The sequence below is a fragment of the Pseudophryne corroboree genome, chromosome 5 (genome assembly GCF_028390025.1).
Source record: "Pseudophryne corroboree isolate aPseCor3 chromosome 5, aPseCor3.hap2, whole genome shotgun sequence".
In the NCBI taxonomy this organism is placed as follows: Eukaryota; Metazoa; Chordata; class Amphibia; order Anura; family Myobatrachidae; genus Pseudophryne; species Pseudophryne corroboree.
In genome coordinates, this window is record NC_086448.1 from 225,285,334 (window position 1) to 225,312,119 (window position 26,786).

The 26,786-nt window shown below is 50.2% G+C and overlaps 1 protein-coding gene across 1 annotated transcript in view; it reads right to left on the reverse strand.

The window, feature by feature from the left end:
* Positions 1 to 1,480: 1,480 nt before the first annotated feature.
* LOC134929586 (protein kinase C delta type-like) overlaps positions 1,481 to 26,786 on the reverse strand; it is a 42,844-nt gene continuing 17,538 nt past the window's right edge. Inside the window, exon 3 of the mRNA XM_063925175.1 lies at positions 1,481 to 1,510. Within this exon, the coding sequence (XP_063781245.1) occupies positions 1,481 to 1,510 (30 nt within the window). The remainder of the gene's footprint in view (positions 1,511 to 26,786) is intronic.

A 26,786-nucleotide genomic window follows, 5' to 3' on the forward strand; every position in this document is an offset into this window, starting at 1 on the left:
AACTGAAACGCGGATTCAACATCGATCTTAGCCATCAGAGCTCCCAGGCCGTAACTACGAACCAACTCCAGCGCCTCGTCAAACGACTGGTACACCACCGAGCAGTGTGCTGGTGGTATCGCGTCGTTGACCGACGACCCTGACGGGTAAGAAAGATGTTGAATGAGCCGAAAGGCACCCGGAGTCTTCTTGGGAACTACCCCCACTGGGGAAATGACCAGGTCATCCACTGGGGGCGAGCTAAACGGGCCCTCCATCCTACCCATTCGCACCTCTTTATCAACCTTCTCGCGCAAAACAGACGGCAAGGCGCGAGCGGACTGAAGATTCCGGAGAGCCTTGACAGATACTTCGCCCGCAACTGGCAAGCGGAAACCAAACTTAAAACCCTGAAACAAAAACTGAGCGTCCGTACTATTCGGATACCAATCCAACCATTTGGACATGGCGTCCAAATCAATTGGCGTTGGGGCCCTGTGGAGCGATCCCGCTCGCGCCGGGTCTTGCGTAGCTCTGCTTTCCCCTCGCGCCTTGCCTTTTTCCTGTAAAACAGTTGGAGGCCGGGTGGAAGCCGCCACATTGCAAGCACAAATGTCAAAACCGACACTGCTTGCCGAAGGAACAGGTCGCATTATTAAATGCGAAGCACTTCCCCCTCACGGCGGCCTGCCCTCCCCCGCGGATAGCCAACCTACCTCTCCTACCCGGTCCCCCTTCCGCGCTACTCCCCTGGACGGACGACCCTGCGCGTTGCCCGTCCGCCCCCGGATTCCTGGGCTCCTTTGCGGGTTGAGAAGCCCGGGTGTCCTTGCAACCAAAGTCAATAATCTGTAAGCAGTCCTGCTTCTCATCCCTCTTCGGAACTTCTCATCATACATCCGCCATTCGATTCCTGACGATGTGCACTGCATATCGTGTATCAAGTGCAGGTATCGTATGACGTTCATATGTTCCTCGGGCCTATCTTCCAGATAACACGCCGCAAAGATGCAAAAAACGGCCAGCCAGTTGTCGAAAGTACGGAAAGCTTCAGCTCCGATGCCTTTCTTAGCTGTCTCTGCCTTAAACTCCTTCTTCGCATCCTTAGTCAGCACGAACATATCAACGTAATCGCCTCTGCAGATCTTCCTACGGCAGCTATCCCGCAACCCCCTCAACACTGCCGTATAATCACAGTGGACTACTCCCGGCAAATCGTGGCACTTCTTGGCCCTGCGCGCGTCCTCGCTAAGCCGCTTGCGTCTCTTCCGCCTCTCCTGCTGCCCTGCCGCCCTCTTAGCGTACTTCGTATCACGCTTTTTTGCCCTAGTCGTGCTACTGACGTCGGACGCTTGCGACGACAGGGATGAAGAAGAGGAGGAACTGAGAAAACTGGAGCGCGCGCTGGAGCCCGACACCGACTGCTCAACCTCACCTGACGCTGTCGACTGTTTGGACTGGGAGTCCTCCGGTGTGGAAACGTCGAAATCCTCCTCATCGCTCACGTCCACCTCAACTTCTCCGCGATGACCTGAAGAAGAAGACAAAGCACGGGACACGGAAACCACTCCGGGGCATGCCTAGCACTCCGGGGCAAAGACGTCCCCACCTCGCGTCAGCGCTCCGTCCGTATTGGACGGTGTCCCAACTGCACCGCGGCCGCCCCCAGGTCACGGCAAGCGCGCGCTATTCGCTGAGCCGCTGACCCCGGCTGCGTACCGGACGCCCTTGCCTCTGCACGCGCGCCGGAATGCCTTGCTGCCCCCGGGGATGCGGCTGCGGCCAATGGGCCCAATGCCGCCACCACCGTCGACAGAGCCGACGCCAACTCTCCGGAAGCCTCCCGACTTCCCCAAAAGTCACGGCCGGCACCGGTGGGAGCCCCCGCAGATGCTGGCGCACCTCTCCTGGCCCGTCGGCCGGCAGGCGCCGATAAGGGACCCGACGGCCAATGCCCCACCTGGCCTGTTGGTGATCTGCTGGCCCCCCTGACCACAATTGGCGTGGCCCCCCACCAATCATCTATCCTATCCTGCGCCTGCTGGCCCTCACTATCGCTGCTGTGCCTACCACCGGCCCCCCCGCGCGTGCCCTCCCCCCGCAGGCTGGAGCTCTCTCGGTCTGCAGGGAAGGCACCTCTGCGGGGCTCAATGCTGCCACGCTCTATCCTGGGACGCCCCCCCCCGCCGCCACTCCCCGCCAGACTCCGGCTGTAAGGGAGGCAGCAGGGGAGACGTTGAAACTGGTGGCGCCGCTGCGCGCACACGTGCGCGAACGGCACCACTGGCTGAGAGCGCGGGCGTGCGCACACCCCGTGCGCGTGGCCCGCCGCTTCCCGCCACCCTCCTTCCAGCGTCTGGGCCACCGGTAAGGACCGCCGGACGAGACCCCGCGACATGCCTCGTCCGACCCGCCGCCGCTCTCCGCCCACCCCGACCCCCTCGCCCGGCATCACCCCGTGGCCGTGACAAGGGGGACGGGTGGGGAGATGGGATGGGAGCCCCCATTTGCCACCCGCTCTGGCGCGCCCGCGGGCGCCTGCTCCCGGCAACGGCGCCTCACCCTCAAGAGGTGGAGGTGAAGGCCGATGCCCGGCCACCTCCGGTCGTCTCCCCCGTGCCTCCAGCCCCCCCTGCCGCTCGTCACTGGCTGAGAGTGCGGGCGTGCGCGCGGCCCGCCGCTTCCCGCCACCCTCCTTCCAGCATCTGGGCCACCGGAAAGGACCGCCGGACGAGACCCCGCGACATGCCTCGTCCGACCCGCCGCCGCTCTCCGCCCACCCCGACCCCCTCGCCTGGCATCACCCCGCGGCCGTGACAAGGGGGACGGGTGGGGAGATGGGAGCCCCCATTTTCCGCCCACTCTGGCGCGCACGCGTGCGCGCGCCGGCGGGCGCCTGCTCCCGGCAACGGCGCCTCACCCTCAAGAGGTGGAGGTGAAGGCCGATGCCTGGCCACCTCCGGTCGTCTCCCCCGTGCCCCCAGCCCCCCCTGCCGCTCGCGGCCGGAGGTTATTACCGGACCCGAAACCAGGGGCAGGGAAGACCGGGTCCGTCCAGCCACCACCGCGCGGGCACCCGCGTCAGCGCCGGTGGACGGGGAACGGGCAGATGAGCCAGCAGGCCCATCCGCGGACCCAGCTTCACCGCCTGGTAACGAGCTGGGGTCCCGGCAGAACGGAGGGGGCAAGAGGCGGCCATTATCCCAAAGCAGTGTGTGGTGAGATGAGAGAGGAGGGTGAAGCTATAACAGTACAACAGTATAACAGCTATAATAGTATAACAGTATACTATATAACATTATAACAGTTTTCAGTGTAAACCTGGATACTCTAACTAGCCTAGCTAAAACACTAGTGAATATGCAATTCAGCAACACTCACCAGAAGGCAAACCAGCAGCAAGAGAGACTCAGCTAGGTTTAACTCTCTCCATTCCTATGCCTGTCATTTCGCTCTCCGTCTTCTTGGAAAGTGGTTTGTTCCATTGTAATGGAAAGAGAACAAATGTTCTCAAACAACGGTTTCTCAATTTCTTTTTCCTCTGGGAAGGGATTGTGGATTTGCAGGAATATCTGAGCATTTCTGTAATCAGAAAGCAGTGACTTTCTACAAATGTTTACATTAAATTACGTTTGGCAAAAAAAAAAGTACAGAATCCCATTTAGGATGTCTTCACCAAATCGTAGACATAAATATGGAAATCGTCATCAAACTTAATGAAGTACACAGATGGTTTAGCTTCAACTTGATGAATAACGATGCCAGTCCTTTTTGAGCCATCTTCTTTGGCATATTCCACTTGCTTGCCCACCAGGCTGTCCACAACCTCCCCTGGTTCTCTTTCAGCTGGAGGGGAATCATTTGAGTCTGGCATGATCCGAAGATCTCCTTCTTTATAGTCATCTAAAAGTTGATACATATATAAGACTGGGTCCTTTTCATAGGTTATATAAAAGCATGTGTTCATAATATGTGCTCGTGCTAATACCATCACTCGCCATTCATCCTTTGAACCATCCTCTGTTTCAAACATATGCTCCACTGCTTTACCAATCATTGTGTCAGCCAAATGAGCATCGCTGATTCGGGATGAGGCAACTCTGTCTGGTAGAACTTCAAGAGCAGACACCCTTTCATCCTTGTGAAGCTCAAGTCCATAGACACAATCAAATCCATCATACTTTATAAGATAGAGGGAGGGATTCACTGGTACTTGATCCAGAACTATTCCTTTCCACTGGGTTATTGGCCCACTGCCCTCTTTCCACCCATGCTGTATTCTAATTCTATAGCCTACAATATTTCGCCTTGGCTGGGAGATTGGTTTACTTGGTCCCATATTGTTTTGATGTTTCTTATGAGATGTTCTTTTCTTCATCATATTTTCAGAAACACCTGCATGTGCTGCATCAGCTCTTGATCGCTGAGCGGCCGCCTTTCCAAATGGAGTCTTCATTCATCTGTGTATTAAAGGGCAGCAGGGCTGCCGAACTAGGGTGAAAAGTGTAGTCACTCCAAGTTTGTTGTAGTCCTTCCAGTCTACATGAAAAATAACCCCTTCCTTTCCACCTTTCAGAAAACTCTGACCCTCAATTGCTCTGATTAGAAGTCACTTATCTGGTGCAGATAGGATGTGTTTCCCTCCACTTCCCCTGCAGGTGATGGCTGCGGCACAGTGCTCCCCTGCGGCCAGTTGCCCCAATCCTCCTCCTCCCTCCTTTGTCAGACTCCGTCACCACCACTGTGTGCTGTTATGGAAGAGCAGCTCCCACCTCACTACCTCTGAACTTCCATCCCTCCGCTCAGACACTCCAGCGCTCGTTCCCTTCCCTCACCCCCTCCCTCTCCACACACTGCCAGATTTGGAGCTGGCTGCTACTATACGGCCGCCTGTCACTCTGCTGCCAGGACCACGCCTCGCCTTCCTGCCAAATACTGATCCCTCCAGAGCTGCATACTGTATACTGTACTGTGCGACGTGTGTTATACACCTGGTGATTACACATCCTGTAATCTGTACTGAGCGATGTGTGAGATACACCTGGTAATATCTGTGCTCAATGTGCTGCATTGTGGGGACCAGCAGTATATAATTATAGTAGTACAGTACAGTAGGCCATTGCTGTATCTTGCAGCTCTGTGTCAAGTATACTATCCATATCTGTGCTGCATTGTTGTGAGCAGTATATAGTAGGACAGTGCAGCATTTTTGTGACCAGCAGTATACATATAGTACAGTACAGTAGGCTATTGCTGTATCTTGCAGCTCCGTGTCAGACTCAGTTCTAGTATCCTGATCAGTGCTCAATATCTGCTGCATTGTTGTGACCAGTATATAGTAGTACAGTGCAGCATTGTAGTAACCACCAGTATATAGTAGTACAGTACAGTAGGCCATTGCTGTATCTTGCAGCTCTGTGTCACTTCTAGTATCCTGATCAGTGCTTAATATCTGTGCTCAGTGTCAGTGCTGCATTGTGGTGACCAGTATACTACAGTACAATAGTCCAGTGCTGTTCTCGCTGCTCAGTGTCAGTTTTCCGTAGTATCATCAGTGATCAGTATAATCAGTGCGCTGTTAGACGTGTGCTAGTTTTCCGCCATTAGTACAGGTGGATTTAGACAATTGATGAAGTTATTGTGTCCCCGAAGAGGAGATTCAGGTGGGCAGTGATGGGGGTGGGGCTGGGATAGTCGCCTTATTAGGTAATGCCCCCTAATGGTAAAAGTGTTGTGATTGCACACATTTGCATAGGGTGGGGCCAAAATGCAGCGTTTCCATAAAAAATCATCACTAGGCCCCTACCCTGATGTTCACAGATTCGCATACCTCCCAACATCAGGAGGTGTTTTGGAGGGACACGCCACGCTCATCCAAAAGGGGCATGGCCTATCGGAAAAGGGCATGGCTTTGTGAGAGTGCCGCGCCCACGCCCCCGGTTTCCATCATTGTGGGGGGCATTCCCTATATTAAACTCTCCATTCTGCCCATTACACTAGGAAGTATGAGGGAGGGTTGCCCACTCTTACAGGGGTGTGGGGGACTACTTGGAAAACTGGGTGTCTCCTGCAGGATCCGGGTGTGTAGGCAAGTATGGACTTGGGAATGAGCAAAAACTGTGTATTAATCATTCTAAAATAATCAAGTTTAAATATTCAGTGTCATTTTTAGTAGAGATGAGCGGGTTCGGTTTCTCTGAATCCGAACCCGCACGAACTTCATGTTTTTTTCACGGGTCCGAGCAGACTCGGATCCTCCCGCCTTGCTCGGTTAACCCGAGCGCGCCCGAACGTCATCATGACGCTGTCGGATTCTCGCGAGACTCGGATTCTATATAAGGAGCCGCGCGTCGCCGCCATTTTCACACGTGCATTGAGATTGATAGGGAGAGGACGTGGCTGGCGTCCTCTCCATTTAGATTAGGGTTGAGAGAGAGAGAGAGAGATTGACCTGAGGCTGTGATACTGTAGAAGAGAGTGCAGAGTTTAGTGACTGACGACCACAGTGACCACCAGACAGTGCAGTTGTTTGTTTTATTTAATATATCCGTTCTCTGCCTGAAAAAAACGATACACACAGTGACTCAGTCACATACCATATCTGTGTGCACTGCTCAGCCCAGTGTGCTGCATCAATGTATATATATATCTGACTGTGCTCAGCTCACACAGCTTATAATTGTGGGGGAGACTGGGGAGCACTGCAGTGCCAGTTATAGGTTATAGCAGGAGCCAGGAGTACATAATATTATATTAAAATTAAACAGTGCACACTTTTGCTGCAGGAGTGCCACTGCCAGTGTGACTAGTGACCAGTGACCTGACCACCAGTATATATAATATTAGTAGTATACTATCTCTTTATCAACCAGTCTATATTAGCAGCAGACACAGTACAGTGCGGTAGTTCACGGCTGTGGCTACCTCTGTGTCGGCACTCGGCAGCCCGTCCATAATTGTATATACCACCTAACCGTGGTTTTTTTTTCTTTCTTTATAGTCATACTAGTTACGAGTATACTATCTCTTTATCAACCAGTCTATATTAGCAGCAGACACAGTACAGTGCGGTAGTTCACGGCTGTGGCTACCTCTGTGTCGGCACTCGGCAGCCCGTCCATAATTGTATATACCACCTAACCGTGGTTTTTTTTTCTTTCTTTATACATACATACTAGTTACGAGTATACTATCTCTTTATCAACCAGTCTATATTAGCAGCAGACACAGTACAGTGCGGTAGTTCACGGCTGTGGCTACCTCTGTGTCGGCACTCGGCAGCCCGTCCATAATTGTATATACCACCTAACCGTGGTTTTTTTTTCTTTCTTTATACATACATACTAGTTACGAGTATACTATCTCTTTATCAACCAGTCTATATTAGCAGCAGACACAGTACAGTGCGGTAGTTCACGGCTGTGGCTACCTCTGTGTCGGCACTCGGCAGCCCGTCCATAATTGTATATACCACCTAACCGTGGTTTTTCTTTCTTTCTTTATACATACATACTAGTTACGAGTATACTATCTCTTTATCAACCAGTCTATATATTAGCAGCAGACACAGTACAGTGCGGTAGTTCACGGCTGTGGCTACCTCTGTGTCGGCACTCGGCAGCCCGTCCATAATTGTATATACCACCTAACCGTGGTTTTTTTTTCTTTCTTTATACATACATACTAGTTACGAGTATACTATCTCTTTATCAACCAGTCTATATATTAGCAGCAGACACAGTACAGTGCGGTAGTTCACGGCTGTGGCTACCTCTGTGTCGGCACTCGGCAGCCCGTCCATAATTGTATATACCACCTAACCGTGGTTTTTTTTTCTTTCTTTATACATACATACTAGTTACGAGTATACTATCTCTTTATCAACCAGTCTATATTAGCAGCAGACACAGTACAGTGCGGTAGTTCACGGCTGTGGCTACCTCTGTGTCGGCACTCGGCAGCCCGTCCATAATTGTATATACCACCTAACCGTGTTTTTTTTTTCTTTCTTTATACATACATACTAGTTACGAGTATACTATCTCTTTATCAACCAGTCTATATATTAGCAGCAGACACAGTACAGTGCGGTAGTTCACGGCTGTGGCTACCTCTGTGTCGGCACTCGGCAGCCCGTCCATAATTGTATATACCACCTAACCGTGGTTTTTTTTTCTTTCTTTATAGTCATACTAGTTACGAGTATACTATCTCTTTATCAACCAGTCTATATTAGCAGCAGACACAGTACAGTGCGGTAGTTCACGGCTGTGGCTACCTCTGTGTCGGCACTCGGCAGCCCGTCCATAATTGTATATACCACCTAACCGTGGTTTTTTTTTCTTTCTTTATACATACATACTAGTTACGAGTATACTATCTCTTTATCAACCAGTCTATATTAGCAGCAGACACAGTACAGTGCGGTAGTTCACGGCTGTGGCTACCTCTGTGTCGGCACTCGGCAGCCCGTCCATAATTGTATATACCACCTAACCGTGGTTTTTTTTTCTTTCTTTATACATACATACTAGTTACGAGTATACTATCTCTTTATCAACCAGTCTATATATTAGCAGCAGACACAGTACAGTGCGGTAGTTCACGGCTGTGGCTACCTCTGTGTCGGCACTCGGCAGCCCGTCCATAATTGTATATACCACCTAACCGTGGTTTTTCTTTCTTTCTTTATACATACATACTAGTTACGAGTATACTATCTCTTTATCAACCAGTCTATATATTAGCAGCAGACACAGTACAGTGCGGTAGTTCACGGCTGTGGCTACCTCTGTGTCGGCACTCGGCAGCCCGTCCATAATTGTATATACCACCTAACCGTGGTTTTTTTTTCTTTCTTTATACATACATACTAGTTACGAGTATACTATCTCTTTATCAACCAGTCTATATATTAGCAGCAGACACAGTACAGTGCGGTAGTTCACGGCTGTGGCTACCTCTGTGTCGGCACTCGGCAGCCCGTCCATAATTGTATATACCACCTAACCGTGGTTTTTTTTTCTTTCTTTATACATACATACTAGTTACGAGTATACTATCTCTTTATCAACCAGTCTATATTAGCAGCAGACACAGTACAGTGCGGTAGTTCACGGCTGTGGCTACCTCTGTGTCGGCACTCGGCAGCCCGTCCATAATTGTATATACCACCTAACCGTGGTTTTTTTTTCTTTCTTTATACATACATACTAGTTACGAGTATACTATCTCTTTATCAACCAGTCTATATATTAGCAGCAGACACAGTACAGTGCGGTAGTTCACGGCTGTGGCTACCTCTGTGTCGGCACTCGGCAGCCCGTCCATAATTGTATATACCACCTAACCGTGGTTTTTTTTTCTTTCTTTATAGTCATACTAGTTACGAGTATACTATCTCTTTATCAACCAGTCTATATTAGCAGCAGATACAGTACAGTGCGGTAGTTCACGGCTGTGGCTACCTCTGTGTCGGCACTCGGCAGCCCGTCCATAATTGTATATACCACCTAACCGTGGTTTTTTTTTCTTTCTTTATACATACATACTAGTTACGAGTATACTATCTCTTTATCAACCAGTCTATATATTAGCAGCAGACACAGTACAGTGCGGTAGTTCACGGCTGTGGCTACCTCTGTGTCGGCACTCGGCAGCCCGTCCATAATTGTATATACCACCTAACCGTGGTTTTTCTTTCTTTCTTTATACATACATACTAGTTACGAGTATACTATCTCTTTATCAACCAGTCTATATTAGCAGCAGACACAGTACAGTACGGTAGTTCACGGCTGTGGCTACCTCTGTGTCTGCACTCGGCAGGCAGTCCATAATTGTATACTAGTATCCATCTCCATTGTTTACCTGAGGTGCCTTTTAGTTGTGCCTATTAAAATATGGAGAACAAAAATGTTGAGGTTCCAAAATTAGGGAAAGATCAAGATCCACTTCCACCTCGTGCTGAAGCTGCTGCCACTAGTCATGGCCGAGACGATGAAATGCCAGCAACGTCGTCTGCCAAGGCCGATGCCCAATGTCATAGTACAGAGCATGTCAAATCCAAAACACCAAATATCAGAAAAAAAAGGACTCCAAAACCTAAAATAAAATTGTCGGAGGAGAAGCGTAAACTTGCCAATATGCCATTTACGACACGGAGTGGCAAGGAACGGCTGAGGCCCTGGCCTATGTTCATGGCTAGTGGTTCAGCTTCACATGAGGATGGAAGCACTCAGCCTCTCGCTAGAAAAATAAAAAGACTCAAGCTGGCAAAAGCAGCACAGCAAAGAACTGTGCATTCTTCGAAATCCCAAATCCACAAGGAGAGTCCAATTGTGTCGGTTGCGATGCATGACCTTCCCAACACTGGACGTGAAGAGCATGCGCCTTCCACCATTTGCACGCCCCCTGCAAGTGCTGGAAGGAGCACCCGCAGTCCAGTTCCTGATAGTCAGATTGAAGATGTCAGTGTTGAAGTACACCAGGATGAGGAGGATATGGGTGTTGCTGGCGCTGGGGAGGAAATTGACCAGGAGGATTCTGATGGTGAGGTGGTTTGTTTAAGTCAGGCACCCGGGGAGACACCTGTTGTCCGTGGGAGGAATATGGCCGTTGACATGCCAGGTGAAAATACCAAAAAAATCAGCTCTTCGGTGTGGAGGTATTTCACCAGAAATGCGGACAACAGGTGTCAAGCCGTGTGTTCCCTTTGTCAAGCTGTAATAAGTAGGGGTAAGGACGTTAACCACCTCGGAACATCCTCCCTTATACGTCACCTGCAGCGCATTCATAATAAGTCAGTGACAAGTTCAAAAACTTTGGGTGACAGCGGAAGCAGTCCACTGACCAGTAAATCCCTTCCTCTTGTAACCAAGCTCACGCAAACCACCCCACCAACTCCCTCAGTGTCAATTTCCTCCTTCCCCAGGAAAGCCAATAGTCCTGCAGGCCATGTCACTGGCAATTCTGACGAGTCCTCTCCTGCCTGGGATTCCTCCGATGCATCCTTGCGTGTAACGCCTACTGCTGCTGGCGCTGCTGTTGTTGCCGCTGGGAGTCGATGGTCATCCCAGAGGGGAAGTCGTAAGCCCACTTGTACTACTTCCAGTAAGCAATTGACTGTTCAACAGTCCTTTGCGAGGAAGATGAAATATCACAGCAGTCATCCTACTGCAAAGCGGATAACTGAGGCCTTGACAACTATGTTGGTGTTAGACGTGCGTCCGGTATCCGCCGTTAGTTCACAGGGAACTAGACAATTTATTGAGGCAGTGTGCCCCCGTTACCAAATACCATCTAGGTTCCACTTCTCTAGGCAGGCGATACCGAGAATGTACACGGACGTCAGAAAAAGACTCACCAGTGTCCTAAAAAATGCAGTTGTACCCAATGTCCACTTAACCACGGACATGTGGACAAGTGGAGCAGGGCAGGGTCAGGACTATATGACTGTGACAGCCCACTGGGTAGATGTATGGACTCCCGCCGCAAGAACAGCAGCGGCGGCACCAGTAGCAGCATCTCGCAAACGCCAACTCTTTCCTAGGCAGGCTACGCTTTGTATCACCGCTTTCCAGAATACGCACACAGCTGAAAACCTCTTACGGCAACTGAGGAAGATCATCGCGGAATGGCTTACCCCAATTGGACTCTCCTGTGGATTTGTGGCATCGGACAACGCCAGCAATATTGTGTGTGCATTAAATATGGGCAAATTCCAGCACGTCCCATGTTTTGCACATACCTTGAATTTGGTGGTGCAGAATTTTTTAAAAAACGACAGGGGCGTGCAAGAGATGCTGTCGGTGGCCAGAAGAATTGCGGGACACTTTCGGCGTACAGGCACCACGTACAGAAGACTGGAGCACCACCAAAAACTACTGAACCTGCCCTGCCATCATCTGAAGCAAGAAGTGGTAACGAGGTGGAATTCAACCCTCTATATGCTTCAGAGGTTGGAGGAGCAGCAAAAGGCCATTCAAGCCTATACAATTGAGCACGATATAGTAGGTGGAATGCACCTGTCTCAAGCGCAGTGGAGAATGATTTCAACGTTGTGCAAGGTTCTGATGCCCTTTGAACTTGCCACACGTGAAATCAGTTCAGACACTGCCAGCCTGAGTCAGGTCATTCCCCTCATCAGGCTTTTGCAGAAGAAGCTGGAGACATTGAAGGAGGAGCTAACACGGAGCGATTCCGCTAGGCATGTGGGACTTGTGGATGGAGCCCTTAATTCGCTTAACAAGGATTCACGGGTGGTCAATCTGTTGAAATCAGAGCACTACATTTTGGCCACCGTGCTCGATCCTAGATTTAAAGCCTACCTTGGATCTCTCTTTCCGGCAGACACAAGTCTGCTGGGGTTGAAAGACCTGCTGGTGACAAAATTGTCAAGTCAAGCGGAACGCGACCTGTCAACATCTCCTCCTTCACATTCTCCCGCAACTGGGGGTGCGAGGAAAAGGCTCAGAATTCCGAGCCCACCCGCTGGCGGTGATGCAGGGCAGTCTGGAGCGACTGCTGATGCTGACATCTGGTCCGGACTGAAGGACCTGACAACGATTACGGACATGTCGTCTACTGTCACTGCATATGATTCTCTCAACATTGATAGAATGGTGGAGGATTATATGAGTGACCGCATCCAAGTAGGCACGTCACACAGTCCGTACTTATACTGGCAGGAAAAAGAGGCAATTTGGAGGCCCTTGCACAAACTGGCTTTATTCTACCTAAGTTGCCCTCCCACAAGTGTGTACTCCGAAAGAGTGTTTAGTGCCGCCGCTCACCTTGTCAGCAATCGGCGTACGAGGTTACATCCAGAAAATGTGGAGAAGATGATGTTCATTAAAATGAATTATAATCAATTCCTCCGCGGAGACATTGACCAGCAGCAATTGCCTCCACAAAGTACACAGGGAGCTGAGATGGTGGATTCCAGTGGGGACGAATTGATAATCTGTGAGGAGGGGGATGTACACGGTGATATATCGGAGGGTGATGATGAGGTGGACATCTTGCCTCTGTAGAGCCAGTTTGTGCAAGGAGAGATTAATTGCTTCTTTTTTGGGGGGGTCCAAACCAACCCGTCATATCAGTCACAGTCGTGTGGCAGACCCTGTCACTGAAATGATGGGTTGGTTAAAGTGTGCATGTCCTGTTTTGTTTATACAACATAAGGGTGGGTGGGAGGGCCCAAGGACAATTCCATCTTGCACCTCTTTTTTCTTTTCTTTTTCTTTGCATCATGTGCTGATTGGGGAGGGTTTTTTGGAAGGGACATCCTGCGTGACACTGCAGTGCCACTCCTAAATGGGCCCGGTGTTTGTGTCGGCCACTAGGGTCGCTAATCTTACTCACACAGTCAGCTACCTCATTGCGCCTCTTTTTTTCTTTGCGTCATGTGCTGTTTGGGGAGGGTTTTTTGGAAGGGACATCCTGCGTGACACTGCAGTGCCACTCCTAGATGGGCCCGGTGTTTGTGTCGGCCACTAGGGTCGCTAATCTTACTCACACAGCTACCTCATTGCGCCTCTTTTTTTCTTTGCGTCATGTGCTGTTTGGGGAGGGTTTTTTGGAAGGGACATCCTGCGTGACACTGCAGTGCCACTCCTAGATGGGCCCGGTGTTTGTGTCGGCCACTAGGGTCGCTAATCTTACTCACACAGCTACCTCATTGCGCCTCTTTTTTTCTTTGCGTCATGTGCTGTTTGGGGAGGGTTTTTTGGAAGGGCCATCCTGCGTGACACTGCAGTGCCACTCCTAGATGGGCCCGGTGTTTGTGTCGGCCACTAGGGTCGCTAATCTTACTCACACAGCTACCTCATTGCGCCTCTTTTTTTCTTTGCGTCATGTGCTGTTTGGGGAGGGTTTTTTGGAAGGGACATCCTGCGTGACACTGCAGTGCCACTCCTAGATGGGCCCGGTGTTTGTGTCGGCCACTAGGGTCGCTTATCTTACTCACACAGCGACCTCGGTGCAAATTTTAGGACTAAAAATAATATTGTGAGGTGTGAGGTATTCAGAATAGACTGAAAATGAGTGTAAATTATGGTTTTTGAGGTTAATAATACTTTGGGATCAAAATGACCCCCAAATTCTATGATTTAAGCTGTTTTTTAGGGTTTTTTGAAAAAAACACCCGAATCCAAAACACACCCGAATCCGACAAAAAAAATTCGGTGAGGTTTTGCCAAAACGCGTTCGAACCCAAAACACGGCCGCGGAACCGAACCCAAAACCAAAACACAAACCCCGAAAAATTTCAGGCGCTCATCTCTAATTTTTAGTTTCAGGCATAGGTGCTGGAACAGAGGGTGTGAGGAGGCATCTGCGGAGTGCAGTGTGGCCTCCATCTACAGTTTATACAGGCAGTGTCAGTACAGAGATAATACCAATTCAGTGACATCCAGCGATTTAGGGGCACCAAAATTAAATTATAGATAGATATAGAAACAGACACAAGTACTATCTATCTATCTATCTATCTATCTATCTATCTATCTATCTATCTATCTATCTATCTATCTATCTATCTATCTATCTATCTATCTATCTATCTATCTATCTATCTATCTATCTATCTACATACATCAAGCATACAAGAAAGGGTAACTTGGAAGGTCTAACCCAATACTGTAATTGCAGGATTGTGTCACAATATTTAAACAGATGGATCCCAATATTTTTTTGTTTTTCATACGTCAATAATATATTATGTACAAACAAACACTACACTGCAGCAACTTGCTGCAAAGCAATGCTTTTAATAGAAGTACAGAAATATGGGATAAGGCATCTTATGGTCTATCACAACCCTTTATTATTAGCATTCTATAAAGAGAAGCATAACATTTATCTGAATAATATAGTAATCAGAAAAGTCAGCTACTCTCTGCAATCCTGCCAAGGGTCTGAATGCCATTTCACAGCAGTTAGTCTGACAAACCTTTTACATAATTTGAATCCCTGTAAAATTGTAAGGCTGATTGTGATTGTGTATTTCACTGTCAACGTGATCAAGCTCCGACTGCACCTGAGATTCTGCAAATGCTATATTAAGTAAAAGTGAAGCTGTGAGGCATGAAATGAGGTGACAGAAGGATATATTCAGTGCTTAGCAGTTCAGTGTACATATGATGCACATGATGAGCTGACAGAAAACTAACTGATATAAACCAACAATTATGCATGCTTTTCTAACACGAAAAAGTTTATGAATATGTCAAAGATTCACTTAAAGGTGTTCTAACTTTGGCCCTCATTCCGAGTTGTTCGCTCGTTCTTTTTCATCGCATCGCAGTGAAAATCCGCTTAGTACGCATGCGCAAAGTTCGCACTGCGACTGCGCCAAGTAACTTTACTATGAAGAAAGTATTTTTACTCACGGCTTTTTCTTCGCTCCGGCGATCGTAATGTGATTGACAGGAAATGGGTGTTACTGGGCGGAAACACGGCGTTTCAGGGGCGTGTGGCTGAAAACGCTACCGTTTCCGGAAAAAACGCAGGAGTGGCCGGAGAAACGGTGGGAGTGCCTGGGCGAACGCTGGGTGTGTTTGTGACGTCAACCAGGAACGACAAGCACTGAACTGATCGCACAGGCAGAGTAAGTCTGGAGCTACTCTGAAACTGCTAAGTAGTTAGTAATCGCAATATTGCGAATACATCGGTCGCAATTTTAAGAAGCTAAGATTCACTCCCAGTAGGCGGCGGCTTAGCGTGTGTAACTCTGCTAAATTCGCCTTGCGACCGATCAACTCGGAATGAGGGCCTTTATTGCTAAACTAACTATTCTTGTCAGTCATTCATAAAACAGATGTGTTTTGTGGTATGCTTATTGTAAATATTTCTTTATGTCTGTAGCCTTTCCAATAAGAGTTCTGTTACACATGCCTCACTTACCATCATGCACTTGTAGACATACTGTATGGAAATGTGCATACATTATTTATAGGATAGATGTGTAGCTCTGCTTTGGATATACAGTACAGTCGATGCGAGAAGGGGTTCACTACGGCTGGCCGGCGGTCGGGCTCCCGGCGACCAGCATACTGGCGCCGGGAGGCCGACCGCCGGCTTACCGACAGTGTGGCGAGCGCAAATGAGCCCCTTGCGGGCTCGCTGCGCTCGCCACGCTACGGGCACGGTGGTGCGCTACGCGCGCCACACTATTTTATTCTCCCTCTATGGGGGTCGTGGACCCCCACGAGGGAAAATAAGTGTCGGTATGCCGGCTGTCGGGCTCCCGGCGCCGGTATACTGAGCGACCGCCGGCATACAGAAGACCACCCGCGAGAAGAGATGTTATACTAACAATATGTCAGGTACAATATATAGAATACATAAGTCTTACCGGCGGCCGGGATTCCAGCTGTCATAATCCCAACAGCGGAATCCTGGCCACCAGTATGCCGGAAGCGGGGCGAGCGCTAGAAAGCCCTTTGTGGGCTCGCTGCACTCCACACTGTGGGCACAGTGGCTTGCTGCGCTAGCCGCAGGTTATAGTCTCCCTCTTTGGGTGTCATGGACACCCGTAGAGGGAGAAAAGCCTGTGGCACCGGTATTCTGACAGCCACATTCCACCACCTGTCGGGATCCTGGCGTCGGCACTGTGACCACTGGGATCCCGACAGGCAGTCTTGTGATTGCCTCCCCAACATATAGTATTATTGTTTTGTAACTAAGCAAAACCAGGACCCTTTCCAAAGGGTGGCACTGTGCAATTAGAATTTATTGATAACTGGGCTACTCAACAGTGTCTCTGAGGTCGCAGAAGAGCTACAAGTCTCAGCGACTCAATTTAATGGGAAGTAGATGTTATCGAGCTTATCGATTGTATGTAATCTCAGACTCTTAATATATTTTTTTACATTTATTTAAAAACATACACAAATCATGAAACGGGGTTGGGTATTTTACGTTTTATTAGTTTACTACTATTACCCATGGCTTCTTATATAGATATGTATTATAACATTTGTGAAGCATAATATTATAATAAAGCAGAAATAACACCCAAACTGATTTCATTTACTCCTTTTACTTTCTAAACATTTGTATATTTTAAGGCTAATCTGTAAATACTTTCTTATACTTTTGCAACACTAAAAAAAGATACGCCACCTAAATGTATCAAAAGTCACACACAGGGAAACATAGGCGTGCGCAGAACATTTCTAGTAGGGGGTGCACCATCGGAGGGGTGTGTTTAGCATCGCCTATTGGGCGTGTTTAGCACCGCCTATTGGCACTCAATGCAATAAATATCACATACCACAAGGGACATGGCCACTACAAATGGGGGGTGTCAACAGGGCCGGTGCTAGGGTGTTTGGTGCCCTCCTGCAAACTATAAAATTGCGCCCTCCCTCTCTTAACTCATAAAGGGTCAGTGTGCGTCACAAAAGAGGGGGATTTACCGGGAGAGTGAAGGCAGGGGCAGTGACAGGGAGTTACAGGGAGGGTGAGTGCAGGGACGCTGAAGGGTGGTTACAGGGAGGGTGAGGGCAGTGACAGGGAGTTACAGGGAGGGTGAGGGCAGGGACGCTGAGGGAGAGTTACAGGGAGGGTGAGGGCAGGGACGCTGAGGGAGAGTTACAGAGAGGGTGAGGGCAGGGATGCTGAGGGTGAGTTACAGAGAGGGTGAGGGCAGGGATGCTGAGGAAGAGTTACAGGGAGGGTGAGGGCAGGGACGCTGAGGGGGAGTTACAGGGAGAGTGAGGACAGGGACGCTGAGGGAGAGTTACAGGGAGGGTGAGGGCAGGGACGCTGAGGGAGAGTTACAGAGAGGGTGAGGGCAGGGACGCTGAGGAAGAGTTACAGAGAGGGTGAGGGCAGGGATGCTGAGAGGGAGTTACAGGGAGGGTGAGGGCAGGGACGCTGAGGGAGAGTTACAGAGAGGGTGAGGGCAGGGACGCTGAGGGAGAGTTACAGGGAGGGTGAGGGCAGGGACGCTGAGGGAGAGTTACAGAGAGGGTGAGGGCAGGGACGCTGAGGGAGAGTTACAGAGAGGGTGAGGGCAGGGATGCTGAGAGGGAGTTACAGGGAGGGTGAGGGCAGGGATGCTGAGGGGGAGTTACACAGAGGGTGAGGGCAGGGACGTTGAGGGGGAGTTAGAGAGGGTGAGGGCAGGGACGCGTGCGGTGGTCTTCCTGGGCAGACAGGCGCAGTGGCGGAACTAGAGAATAGTGGGTCCAGGTGCAACAATATGCACTTGGCCCCATCCCATATTAAAAATAGGGAAATAGCATCCCTCAAAATATGGTTTGTCTCACTAATAAGGGGTGTCGCCACACAATAGTACTCCCAATTCACGTTACACTACACAGTAGAGATCCTTATACACCGTATGCCACAACAGTAGAGAAGCTTAAACACGGTACGCCACCCAGTAGAGAGCCTTATACACGTTGCGCCATACAGTAGAGAGCCTTATACAGGGTACGCCAGACAGTAGAGAAGCTTATACATGGTATACCACACAGTAGAGAGCCTTATACATGTTGCGCCACAGTTTAGAGCACTATACAGGGTATGCCACACAATAGAGAAGATTATACATGTTAAAACACATAGGGGGTATTCAATTATTGTCAGATTTTTCGACCAGTAGAAAAATCGGCAAATTATCGTCTATTTTTAGGGCGAATTAGATTCACCCTAATTCAATGCCTGTGCCGGTTTTTTGACTTGTTGAAAAGTCCGGCACTGGCAAAAACCATGTGAATCTGCGAATTTGCAGCCGATCTACGAGTTTTGTCGAATTTGGGGGCGTTTTCGCCCATGCCGATTCGACAAAAAAGGGGGAAAATTCATGGGTGAAAAGAGATTTAAAATCTGTCTCAAAACGCCCGCAATTGAATACCCATGGTCCAATTTGGCACATAATTGAATAGTAGAGAAGCTTATACACGTTACGCCACACAGTTGAGAGGCGTGCCACACAGTACAGAAGCTTATACACGGTACGCCACACAGTACAGAAGCTTATACACGGTACGCCACACAGTACAAAAGCTTATACACGGTACGCCACACAGTACAGACACTTATACACAGTATGCCGCACAGTACAGAAGCTTATACACGGTACGCCACACAGTACAGACGCTTATACACGGTACGCCACACAGTACAGACGCTTATACACGGTACGCCACACAGTACAGAAGCTTATACACGGTACGCCACACAGTACAGACGCTTATACACGGTACGCCACACAGTACAGAAGCTTATACACGGTACGCCACACAGTACAGACGCTTATACACGGTACGCCACACAGTACAGAAGCTTATACACGGTACGCCACACAGTACAGACGCTTATACACGGTACGCCGCACAGTACAGAAGCTTATACACGGTACGCCACACAGTACAGAAGCTTATACACGGTACGCCACACAGTACAGACGCTTATACACGGTACGCCACACAGTACAGACGCTTATACACGGTACGCCACACAGTACAGACGCTTATACACGGTACGCCACACAGTACAGACGCTTATACACGGTACGCCACACAGTACAGACGCTTATACACGGTACGCCACACAGTACAGACGCTTATACACGGTACGCCACACAGTACAGAAGCTTATACACGGTACGCCGCACAGTACAGAAGCTTATACACGGTACGCCACACAGTACAGAAGCTTATACACGGTACGCCGCACAGTACAAAAGCTTATACACGGTACGCCGCACAGTACAGAAGCTTACACACGGTACGCCGCACAGTACAGACGCTTATACACAGTACGCCACACAGTACAGAAGCTTATACACGGTACGCCACACAGTACAGACGCTTATACACGGTACGCCACACAGTACAGACGCTTATACACGGTACGCCACACAGTACAGACGCTTATACACGGTACGCCACACAGTACAGACGCTTATACACGGTACGCCACACAGTACAGACGCTTATACACGGTACGCCACACAGTACAGACGCTTATACACGGTACGCCACACAGTACAGAAGCTTATACACGGTACGCCGCACAGTACAGAAGCTTATACACGGTACGCCACACAGTACAGAAGCTTATACACGGTACGCCGCACAGTACAAAAGCTTATACACGGTACGCCGCACAGTACAGAAGCTTATACACGGTACGCCGCACAGTACAGAAGCTTATACACGGTACGCCACATAGTACAGACGCTTATACACAGTACGCCGCACAGTACAGAAGCTTATACACGGTACGCCGCACAGTACAGAAGCTTATACACGGTACGCCGCACAGTACAGACGCTTATACACGGTACGCCGCACAGTACAGAAGCTTATACATGGTACGCCGCACAGTACAGACGCTTATACACAGTATGCCGCACAGTACAGAAGCTTATACACGGTACGCCACACAGTACAGACGCTTATACACGGTATGTCGCACAGTACAGAAGCTTATACACGGTACGCCACACAGTACAGACGCTTATACACAGTACGCCATAAGCTTAAGGCCCGTACACACTGGTCGATATATCGGCCGTTCCCTTGAACGGCCGATATATCGCGGGACCGTCGGCCAGTGTGTACGGCCGATACGTCTGTGAACTCCGTCGTTCACAGACGTATCACGTCGGCCGCACAGCACAGCCGACGGCCAATATATCTACCGATATATTGGCGCGTCGCTGTGTGTGTACGGGGCGGTCGGCCGACCGCCCGTACACATGCTGCAGCGGCCGGCGGTGATTGACAGCTGAACTGGGCGGGCGTGTGTACACGCCCGCCCAGTTCATGACGTCAGTCCCCGACGGATCGGGCAGTGTGTATGCACAGCACACTGCCCGATCCGTCCATAGATATATCTGCAGATCAATTGATCTGCAGATATATCTATTAGTGTGTACCCACCTTTATACACGTAACGCCACACAGTACAGACGCTTATACACGGTACGCCGCACAGTACAGAAGCTTATACACGGTACGCCACACAGTACAGACGCTTATACACGGTACGCCACACAGTACAGACGCTTATACACGGTACGCCACACAGTACAGACGCTTATACACGGTACGCCACACAGTACAGACGCTTATACACGGTACGCCACACAGTACAGAAGCTTATACACGGTACGCCGCACAGTACAGAAGCTTATACACGGTACGCCACACAGTACAGAAGCTTATACACGGTACGCCGCACAGTACAAAAGCTTATACACAGTACGCCGCACAGTACAGAAGCTTATACACGGTACGCCGCACAGTACAGAAGCTTATACAGGGTACGCCGCACAGTACAGACGCTTATACACGGTACGCCGCACAGTACAGAAGCTTATACATGGTACGCCGCACAGTACAGACGCTTATACACAGTATGCCGCACAGTACAGAAGCTTATACACGGTACGCCACACAGTACAGACGCTTATACACGGTATGTCGCACAGTACAGAAGCTTATACACGGTACGCCACACAGTACAGACGCTTATACACAGTACGCCATAAGCTTAAGGCCCGTACACACTGGTCGATATATCGGCCGTTCCCTTGAACGGCCGATATATCGCGGGACCGTCGGCCAGTGTGTACGGCCGATACGTCTGTGAACTCCGTCGTTCACAGACGTATCACGTCGGCCGCACAGCACAGCCGACGGCCAATATATCTACCGATATATTGGCGCGTCGCTGTGTGTGTACGGGGCGGTCGGCCGACCGCCCGTACACATGCTGCAGCGGCCGGCGGTGATTGACAGCTGAACTGGGCGGGCGTGACGTCAGTCCCCGACGGATCGGGCAGTGTGTATGCACAGCACACTGCCCGATCCGTCCATAGATATATCTGCAGATCAATTGATCTGCAGATATATCTATTAGTGTGTACCCACCTTTATACACGGTACGCCACACAGTACAGACGCTTATACACGGTATGCCGGACAGTACAGAAGCTTATAAACGGTACGCCACAATGTACAGAGATGCACACGTCAACATTTTCTACCGGGAATGTGAGATAGATAGATAGATAGATAGATAGATAGATAGATAGATAGATAGATAGATAGACAGATAGATAGATAGATAAAGATGTGGCCAGCCTCATTGTTGCCGCAATGTGTAGGAACCGGCATACGCATCATGGCAAGCAGCAGTGAACGCCGTGCTGCGGCTATTCGCAGCCTCCGTTTACTCCATAGAAGTACACATGCGCGATTCATAGACATGGGCACACCAGTGGCGCCATCCATGCCGCGATGTGTACGCATCATGGGATGGATGAGTGTGGCTACATCTGTAGATATTGATATACACACACATAGTAAATCACACACACACAGCAAAGCACATATACACAGACACACCCACAGAAAACACACACACACAAACACATACATACATACAGCTAAACACATAGCAAAATACATATACAGTATACACAGAAAAACACACACACATAGCTAAACACACACACCTAAACAGACATAGGAAAATACATATACACAGTATATGCAGAAACACACACACCCATAGCTAAACACACACTCTTTACTTTCCATGTGTTTTCTTTTTCCACACTTTCACACTGTGCACCTCCTGGCTCTATCAAGGCTCCTCACTGCAGGGCCTGAGTGCACTGACTCACTCTTCTGTACACACACCACAGACTGCTGCCGAGACTCCCCCCTCCTCACTCCCCCGTATGTCCCAGCATGCAGTGAGGGCCAACACAGAGACCAGGAAGCAGAGAGCTGCAGCAGCAGTGCGGACTCCGGAGCAGAGAAGAAGGGTGATGTGACTGATCACCCTCTCACTGGCGCCGGGGACCAGCGCGAGTGAGGCTTTCTCTGTTAGAACATGTAGCTCAGTGGCGGCAGCGTGTAATGAGTCAGTGTGACTCACTACACTGCTGCCGGCTGCGGCCTCCTACACAGCGCTGGGCGGCTCCATCAGTGAGGAGGCAGCGAGAGGGGAGCCGCTGTTCATGCTGTTGGTGCCACTGCTGATGTCTGTCAGAGTGACAGGCGCTGGCAGCCGGCATCAACAGCGCACATCAGAGCAAGGTCGCAGAGCGGGGAGAGCGCCTCTCTGACCCAGCGCCTCCCTGCTTTGCAGGACCTTGCTGAGCGGGTAGCGCCGGCCCTGGGTGTCAACATGACATGCCATCTGTTTCTAAACACTCTGGGAGCATTACTTTCCCTTCCATATGCACCTTGCCTATATGGTGGTTTCTTACAGCTGGGAACCTCTAAAGAAATGTCCTCCCTGGTAAGACTGCGCCTTCAGTCGATAATCACTATTCATGTGGGAAATTACATGGTCCACAAGATGCCTGTTTGTGCAGGAATATAACTAAGATCATCATCATGCAACAGAGGTTCAACCAGACTCGTGTCACCTCCTGCCCCCTTCGTCTCTCAGCCACACCATCTCCTCTCTGCGTCATCCTTTAACCCCCACCATCATCCCCTCCCTGTGCCGCCTGTCATCCACACCATCATTTTATGCCTGTGTCTCCTTGCCACTCTCACAATCCACCTCAATTTGTGTCTCTCAGCCTGCCTCTTCACTCTGTAGTGCCCCTTACACAATGCCGATACTTGCAGTGCCCCTTACACAATGCCCATAGTAGTAGTGCCTCTTATACAGGGGCAGATCCAGAAAAAAAATGACAAGGGGGCACCAAAATGGGGAAGGGGAGGTTCTTTTGCACATGCTCCTTGAAAAGTGGGTGTGGCCTTACAACAAGGGGCGGTAGGCAGTAAGGTCTGGTAGGTGATGGTGAGTGTCTGTGGAATGATGTTGTGGGCAGTGGTGCTAGTAGAGAAAATGTCTTAGTGGTACTCTGAGCAAAAAAAAAAAACTTGGCTACTCGAAACAGGGACATATCAGCATGACACGTCACCCGTTTTCGGCACTACGGGATCATTCCTTTTCATTCTATTCCAAATACACCTTACCTACATATTGGTTTCACAGCAACGGGGAACCTTTGAAGAAACAGATCCTCTCAGGGAAGACAGTGTCTTCAGTCGGTATTCATTATTCATGTAGGAGATCACCTGGTCCAGAAGATGCCTGTTTGTGTAGGAATATAACCAATGCAGCATCAAACAAAGGTTCAACCAGACTCATGCCTCCTGTGTTGCTCCATGCCCCCCGTACCCACTCCAGCTTCCTGCACCTTGTATCTCTTCAGCCTCCTGTTTTTCCAGCCTCCAGCACGGTGTCACTCCAAAACCCCCTCCAATGTCCCTCAGCCTGCCCCGCACTCTGCGTCCCTCAGCCTTCCCCACACTCTGCGTCCCTCAGCCTGCCCCACACTCTGCGTCCCTCAGCCTGCCCCACACTCTGCGTCCCCCACATTCTTCCTCCCTCAGCCTGCCCCACACTCTGCGTCCCTCAGCCTGCCCCACACTCTGCATCCCTCAGCCTGCCTCACACTCTGCGTCCCTCAGCCTGCCCCACACTCTGCGTCCCCCAGCCTGCCCCACACTCTGCGTCCCCCAGCCTGCCCCACACTCTGCGTCCCTCAGCCTGACCCACACTCTGCGTCCCCCACATTCTTCCTCCGTAAGCCTGCCCAACACTCTGCGTCCCTCAGCCTGCCCCACACTCTGCGTCCCCCACATTCTTCCTCCTTCAGCCTGCCCCACACTCTGCGTCCCCCACATTCTTCCTCCTTCAGCCTGCCCCACACTCTGCGTCCCCCACACTCTGCCTCTCTCAGCCTGCCCCACACTCTGCAGCCACCACTTTCTTCCTCCCTCAGCCTGCCCCACACTCTGCATCCCTCAGCCTGCCTCACACTCTGCGTCCCTCAGCCTGCCCCACACTCTGCGTCCCCCAGCCTGCCCCACACTCTGCGTCCCCCAGCCTGCCCCACACTCTGCATCCCCCAGCCTGCCCCACACTCTGCGTCCCCCACATTCTTTCTCCCTCAGCCTGCCCAACACTCTGCGTCCCTCAGCCTGCCCCACACTCTGCGTCCCCCACATTCTTCCTCCTTCAGCCTGCCCCACACTCTGCGTCCCCCACACTCTGCCTCTCTCAGCCTGCCCCACACTCTGCAGCCACCACTTTCTTCCACCCTCAGCCTGCCCCACACTCCACAACCCTCAGCCCACCCCTCATGTGCCTTTCATCCTCCCTCTCTGTCAGCTCTCCTGTCTCTTATCATCCCCCTCTTTGTCTCCCAGCAGTCTTCTGTGTCAGCCTCCCTCTGTTTTATCCACCTCCCCATTACTGCCTCTCCCCCCGTCCCCCATCACACACACACACACACACACACACACACACACACACACACACACACACACCCCCACCCCCCCCCCCCACCCCCCCACACACACACACACACACACACACACACACACACACACACACACGCATGAAGTGGCCTGTCAGCCCAGAACACTGAAGATGCACACAAGCGCTGGGTCAGAGGCTTGGTGCAGAGACACAGAACAATTCAACTGAACGACGGGGGCAGAGGACTTTTGAATATGACACTGCTTGTACACATGGCCGCCCACCACCACTGCACAGTACTTACTAGAGCCCCGCTCTAACCCCGTCCGCTGCCCGAAGCTCCTCAGTCCTCACGCTTAGTATAGTAGAGACGTCATGACGTTATGACGTCTCTCCCTTCACACACCACAGGAGCCGGAAGGCGGAACACGGGGGTGAGCTTGAGCCTACGGCTTCAGTGCGGGCAGGGGGGAGAGGAGGAATCAATACACGTGAGCTGCAGGCGTGGAGTGCGGGGGGTGCCGGACATTAGGGGGTGCCTGTGCGCACGCCTATGCAGGGAAAGGAGCTGCGAAAGGAGCATGTCTCTGCAGTGGCGTAAGTTCGTCCCAGTTGCCCGGAGGCAAGATAAATATTGGTGCTCCCCTATTTCCTATATTAAGATAAATTTATATATGTATGTGTGCGTATATATGTGTGTGTGTGCATGCGTGCGCGTGTGTGTGTTAATGGAGTGTTCTGAAAAAAAAATTATATACTGTATTTATACATTTAATTGTCTTTTATTTTAAATCACACATTTCTTAGCAGTCATACCCAGGATTAGAACTCATGACCTGTTACACTAACAGCAGACACTTTACTGATGGAGTTATTTGCTCCTGTAGAGGAAGCATGAGAATTCTAACTATATGACGTTACATGTCATTGTCAGAGAAGTATCTTCATATAGTTAAAATTCTCATATTTCCTATACAGGAGCAAACAGCTTCATCAGTAAGGTGTCTGCTTCCATTGTAATAGGTTGGGGTTTGTAATCCTAGGTGTGACACTTGTAAAATGTGTATATTCTCAGTATTACAAAGAGGGTGTGATTTGTAAGGGGCAGGGACCAGTGAGGAAGTCACCCACTGAAAAGATAGTGGCAGCTATCAATTAACTTTAATTCAATGGTGTCACAGAATGGGAGGAGAGGTGCCCCCCTTCAGAGCAGGAGCCCAGTGGCAGATGACTGCATTGCCTCCCAGAGTTCTGCCTCTGTGTCTCTGCGATATGTAAGGAGAGACATGACCGCAGTCACTTCACTGCACCCATGAGCACTGCTGTGCACATGCTGTCTGCTGACCACACATGTACAGTGCCCATTGCTGGGTTCTGAAGGAATATTCTCCTGGTAATTTTTATGCTATGTAGCTCATAGGCTACAGCGGCTAATTCCATCTTCTGAAGGTGTTAGTTGTCTGGGCCAAGCTAGCTTAGTAAATCTGCCAGCTGCGCAGCCCTGATAGAAACCAATGGGACCTGCGGCTGCTGCCAGACATAAAGGG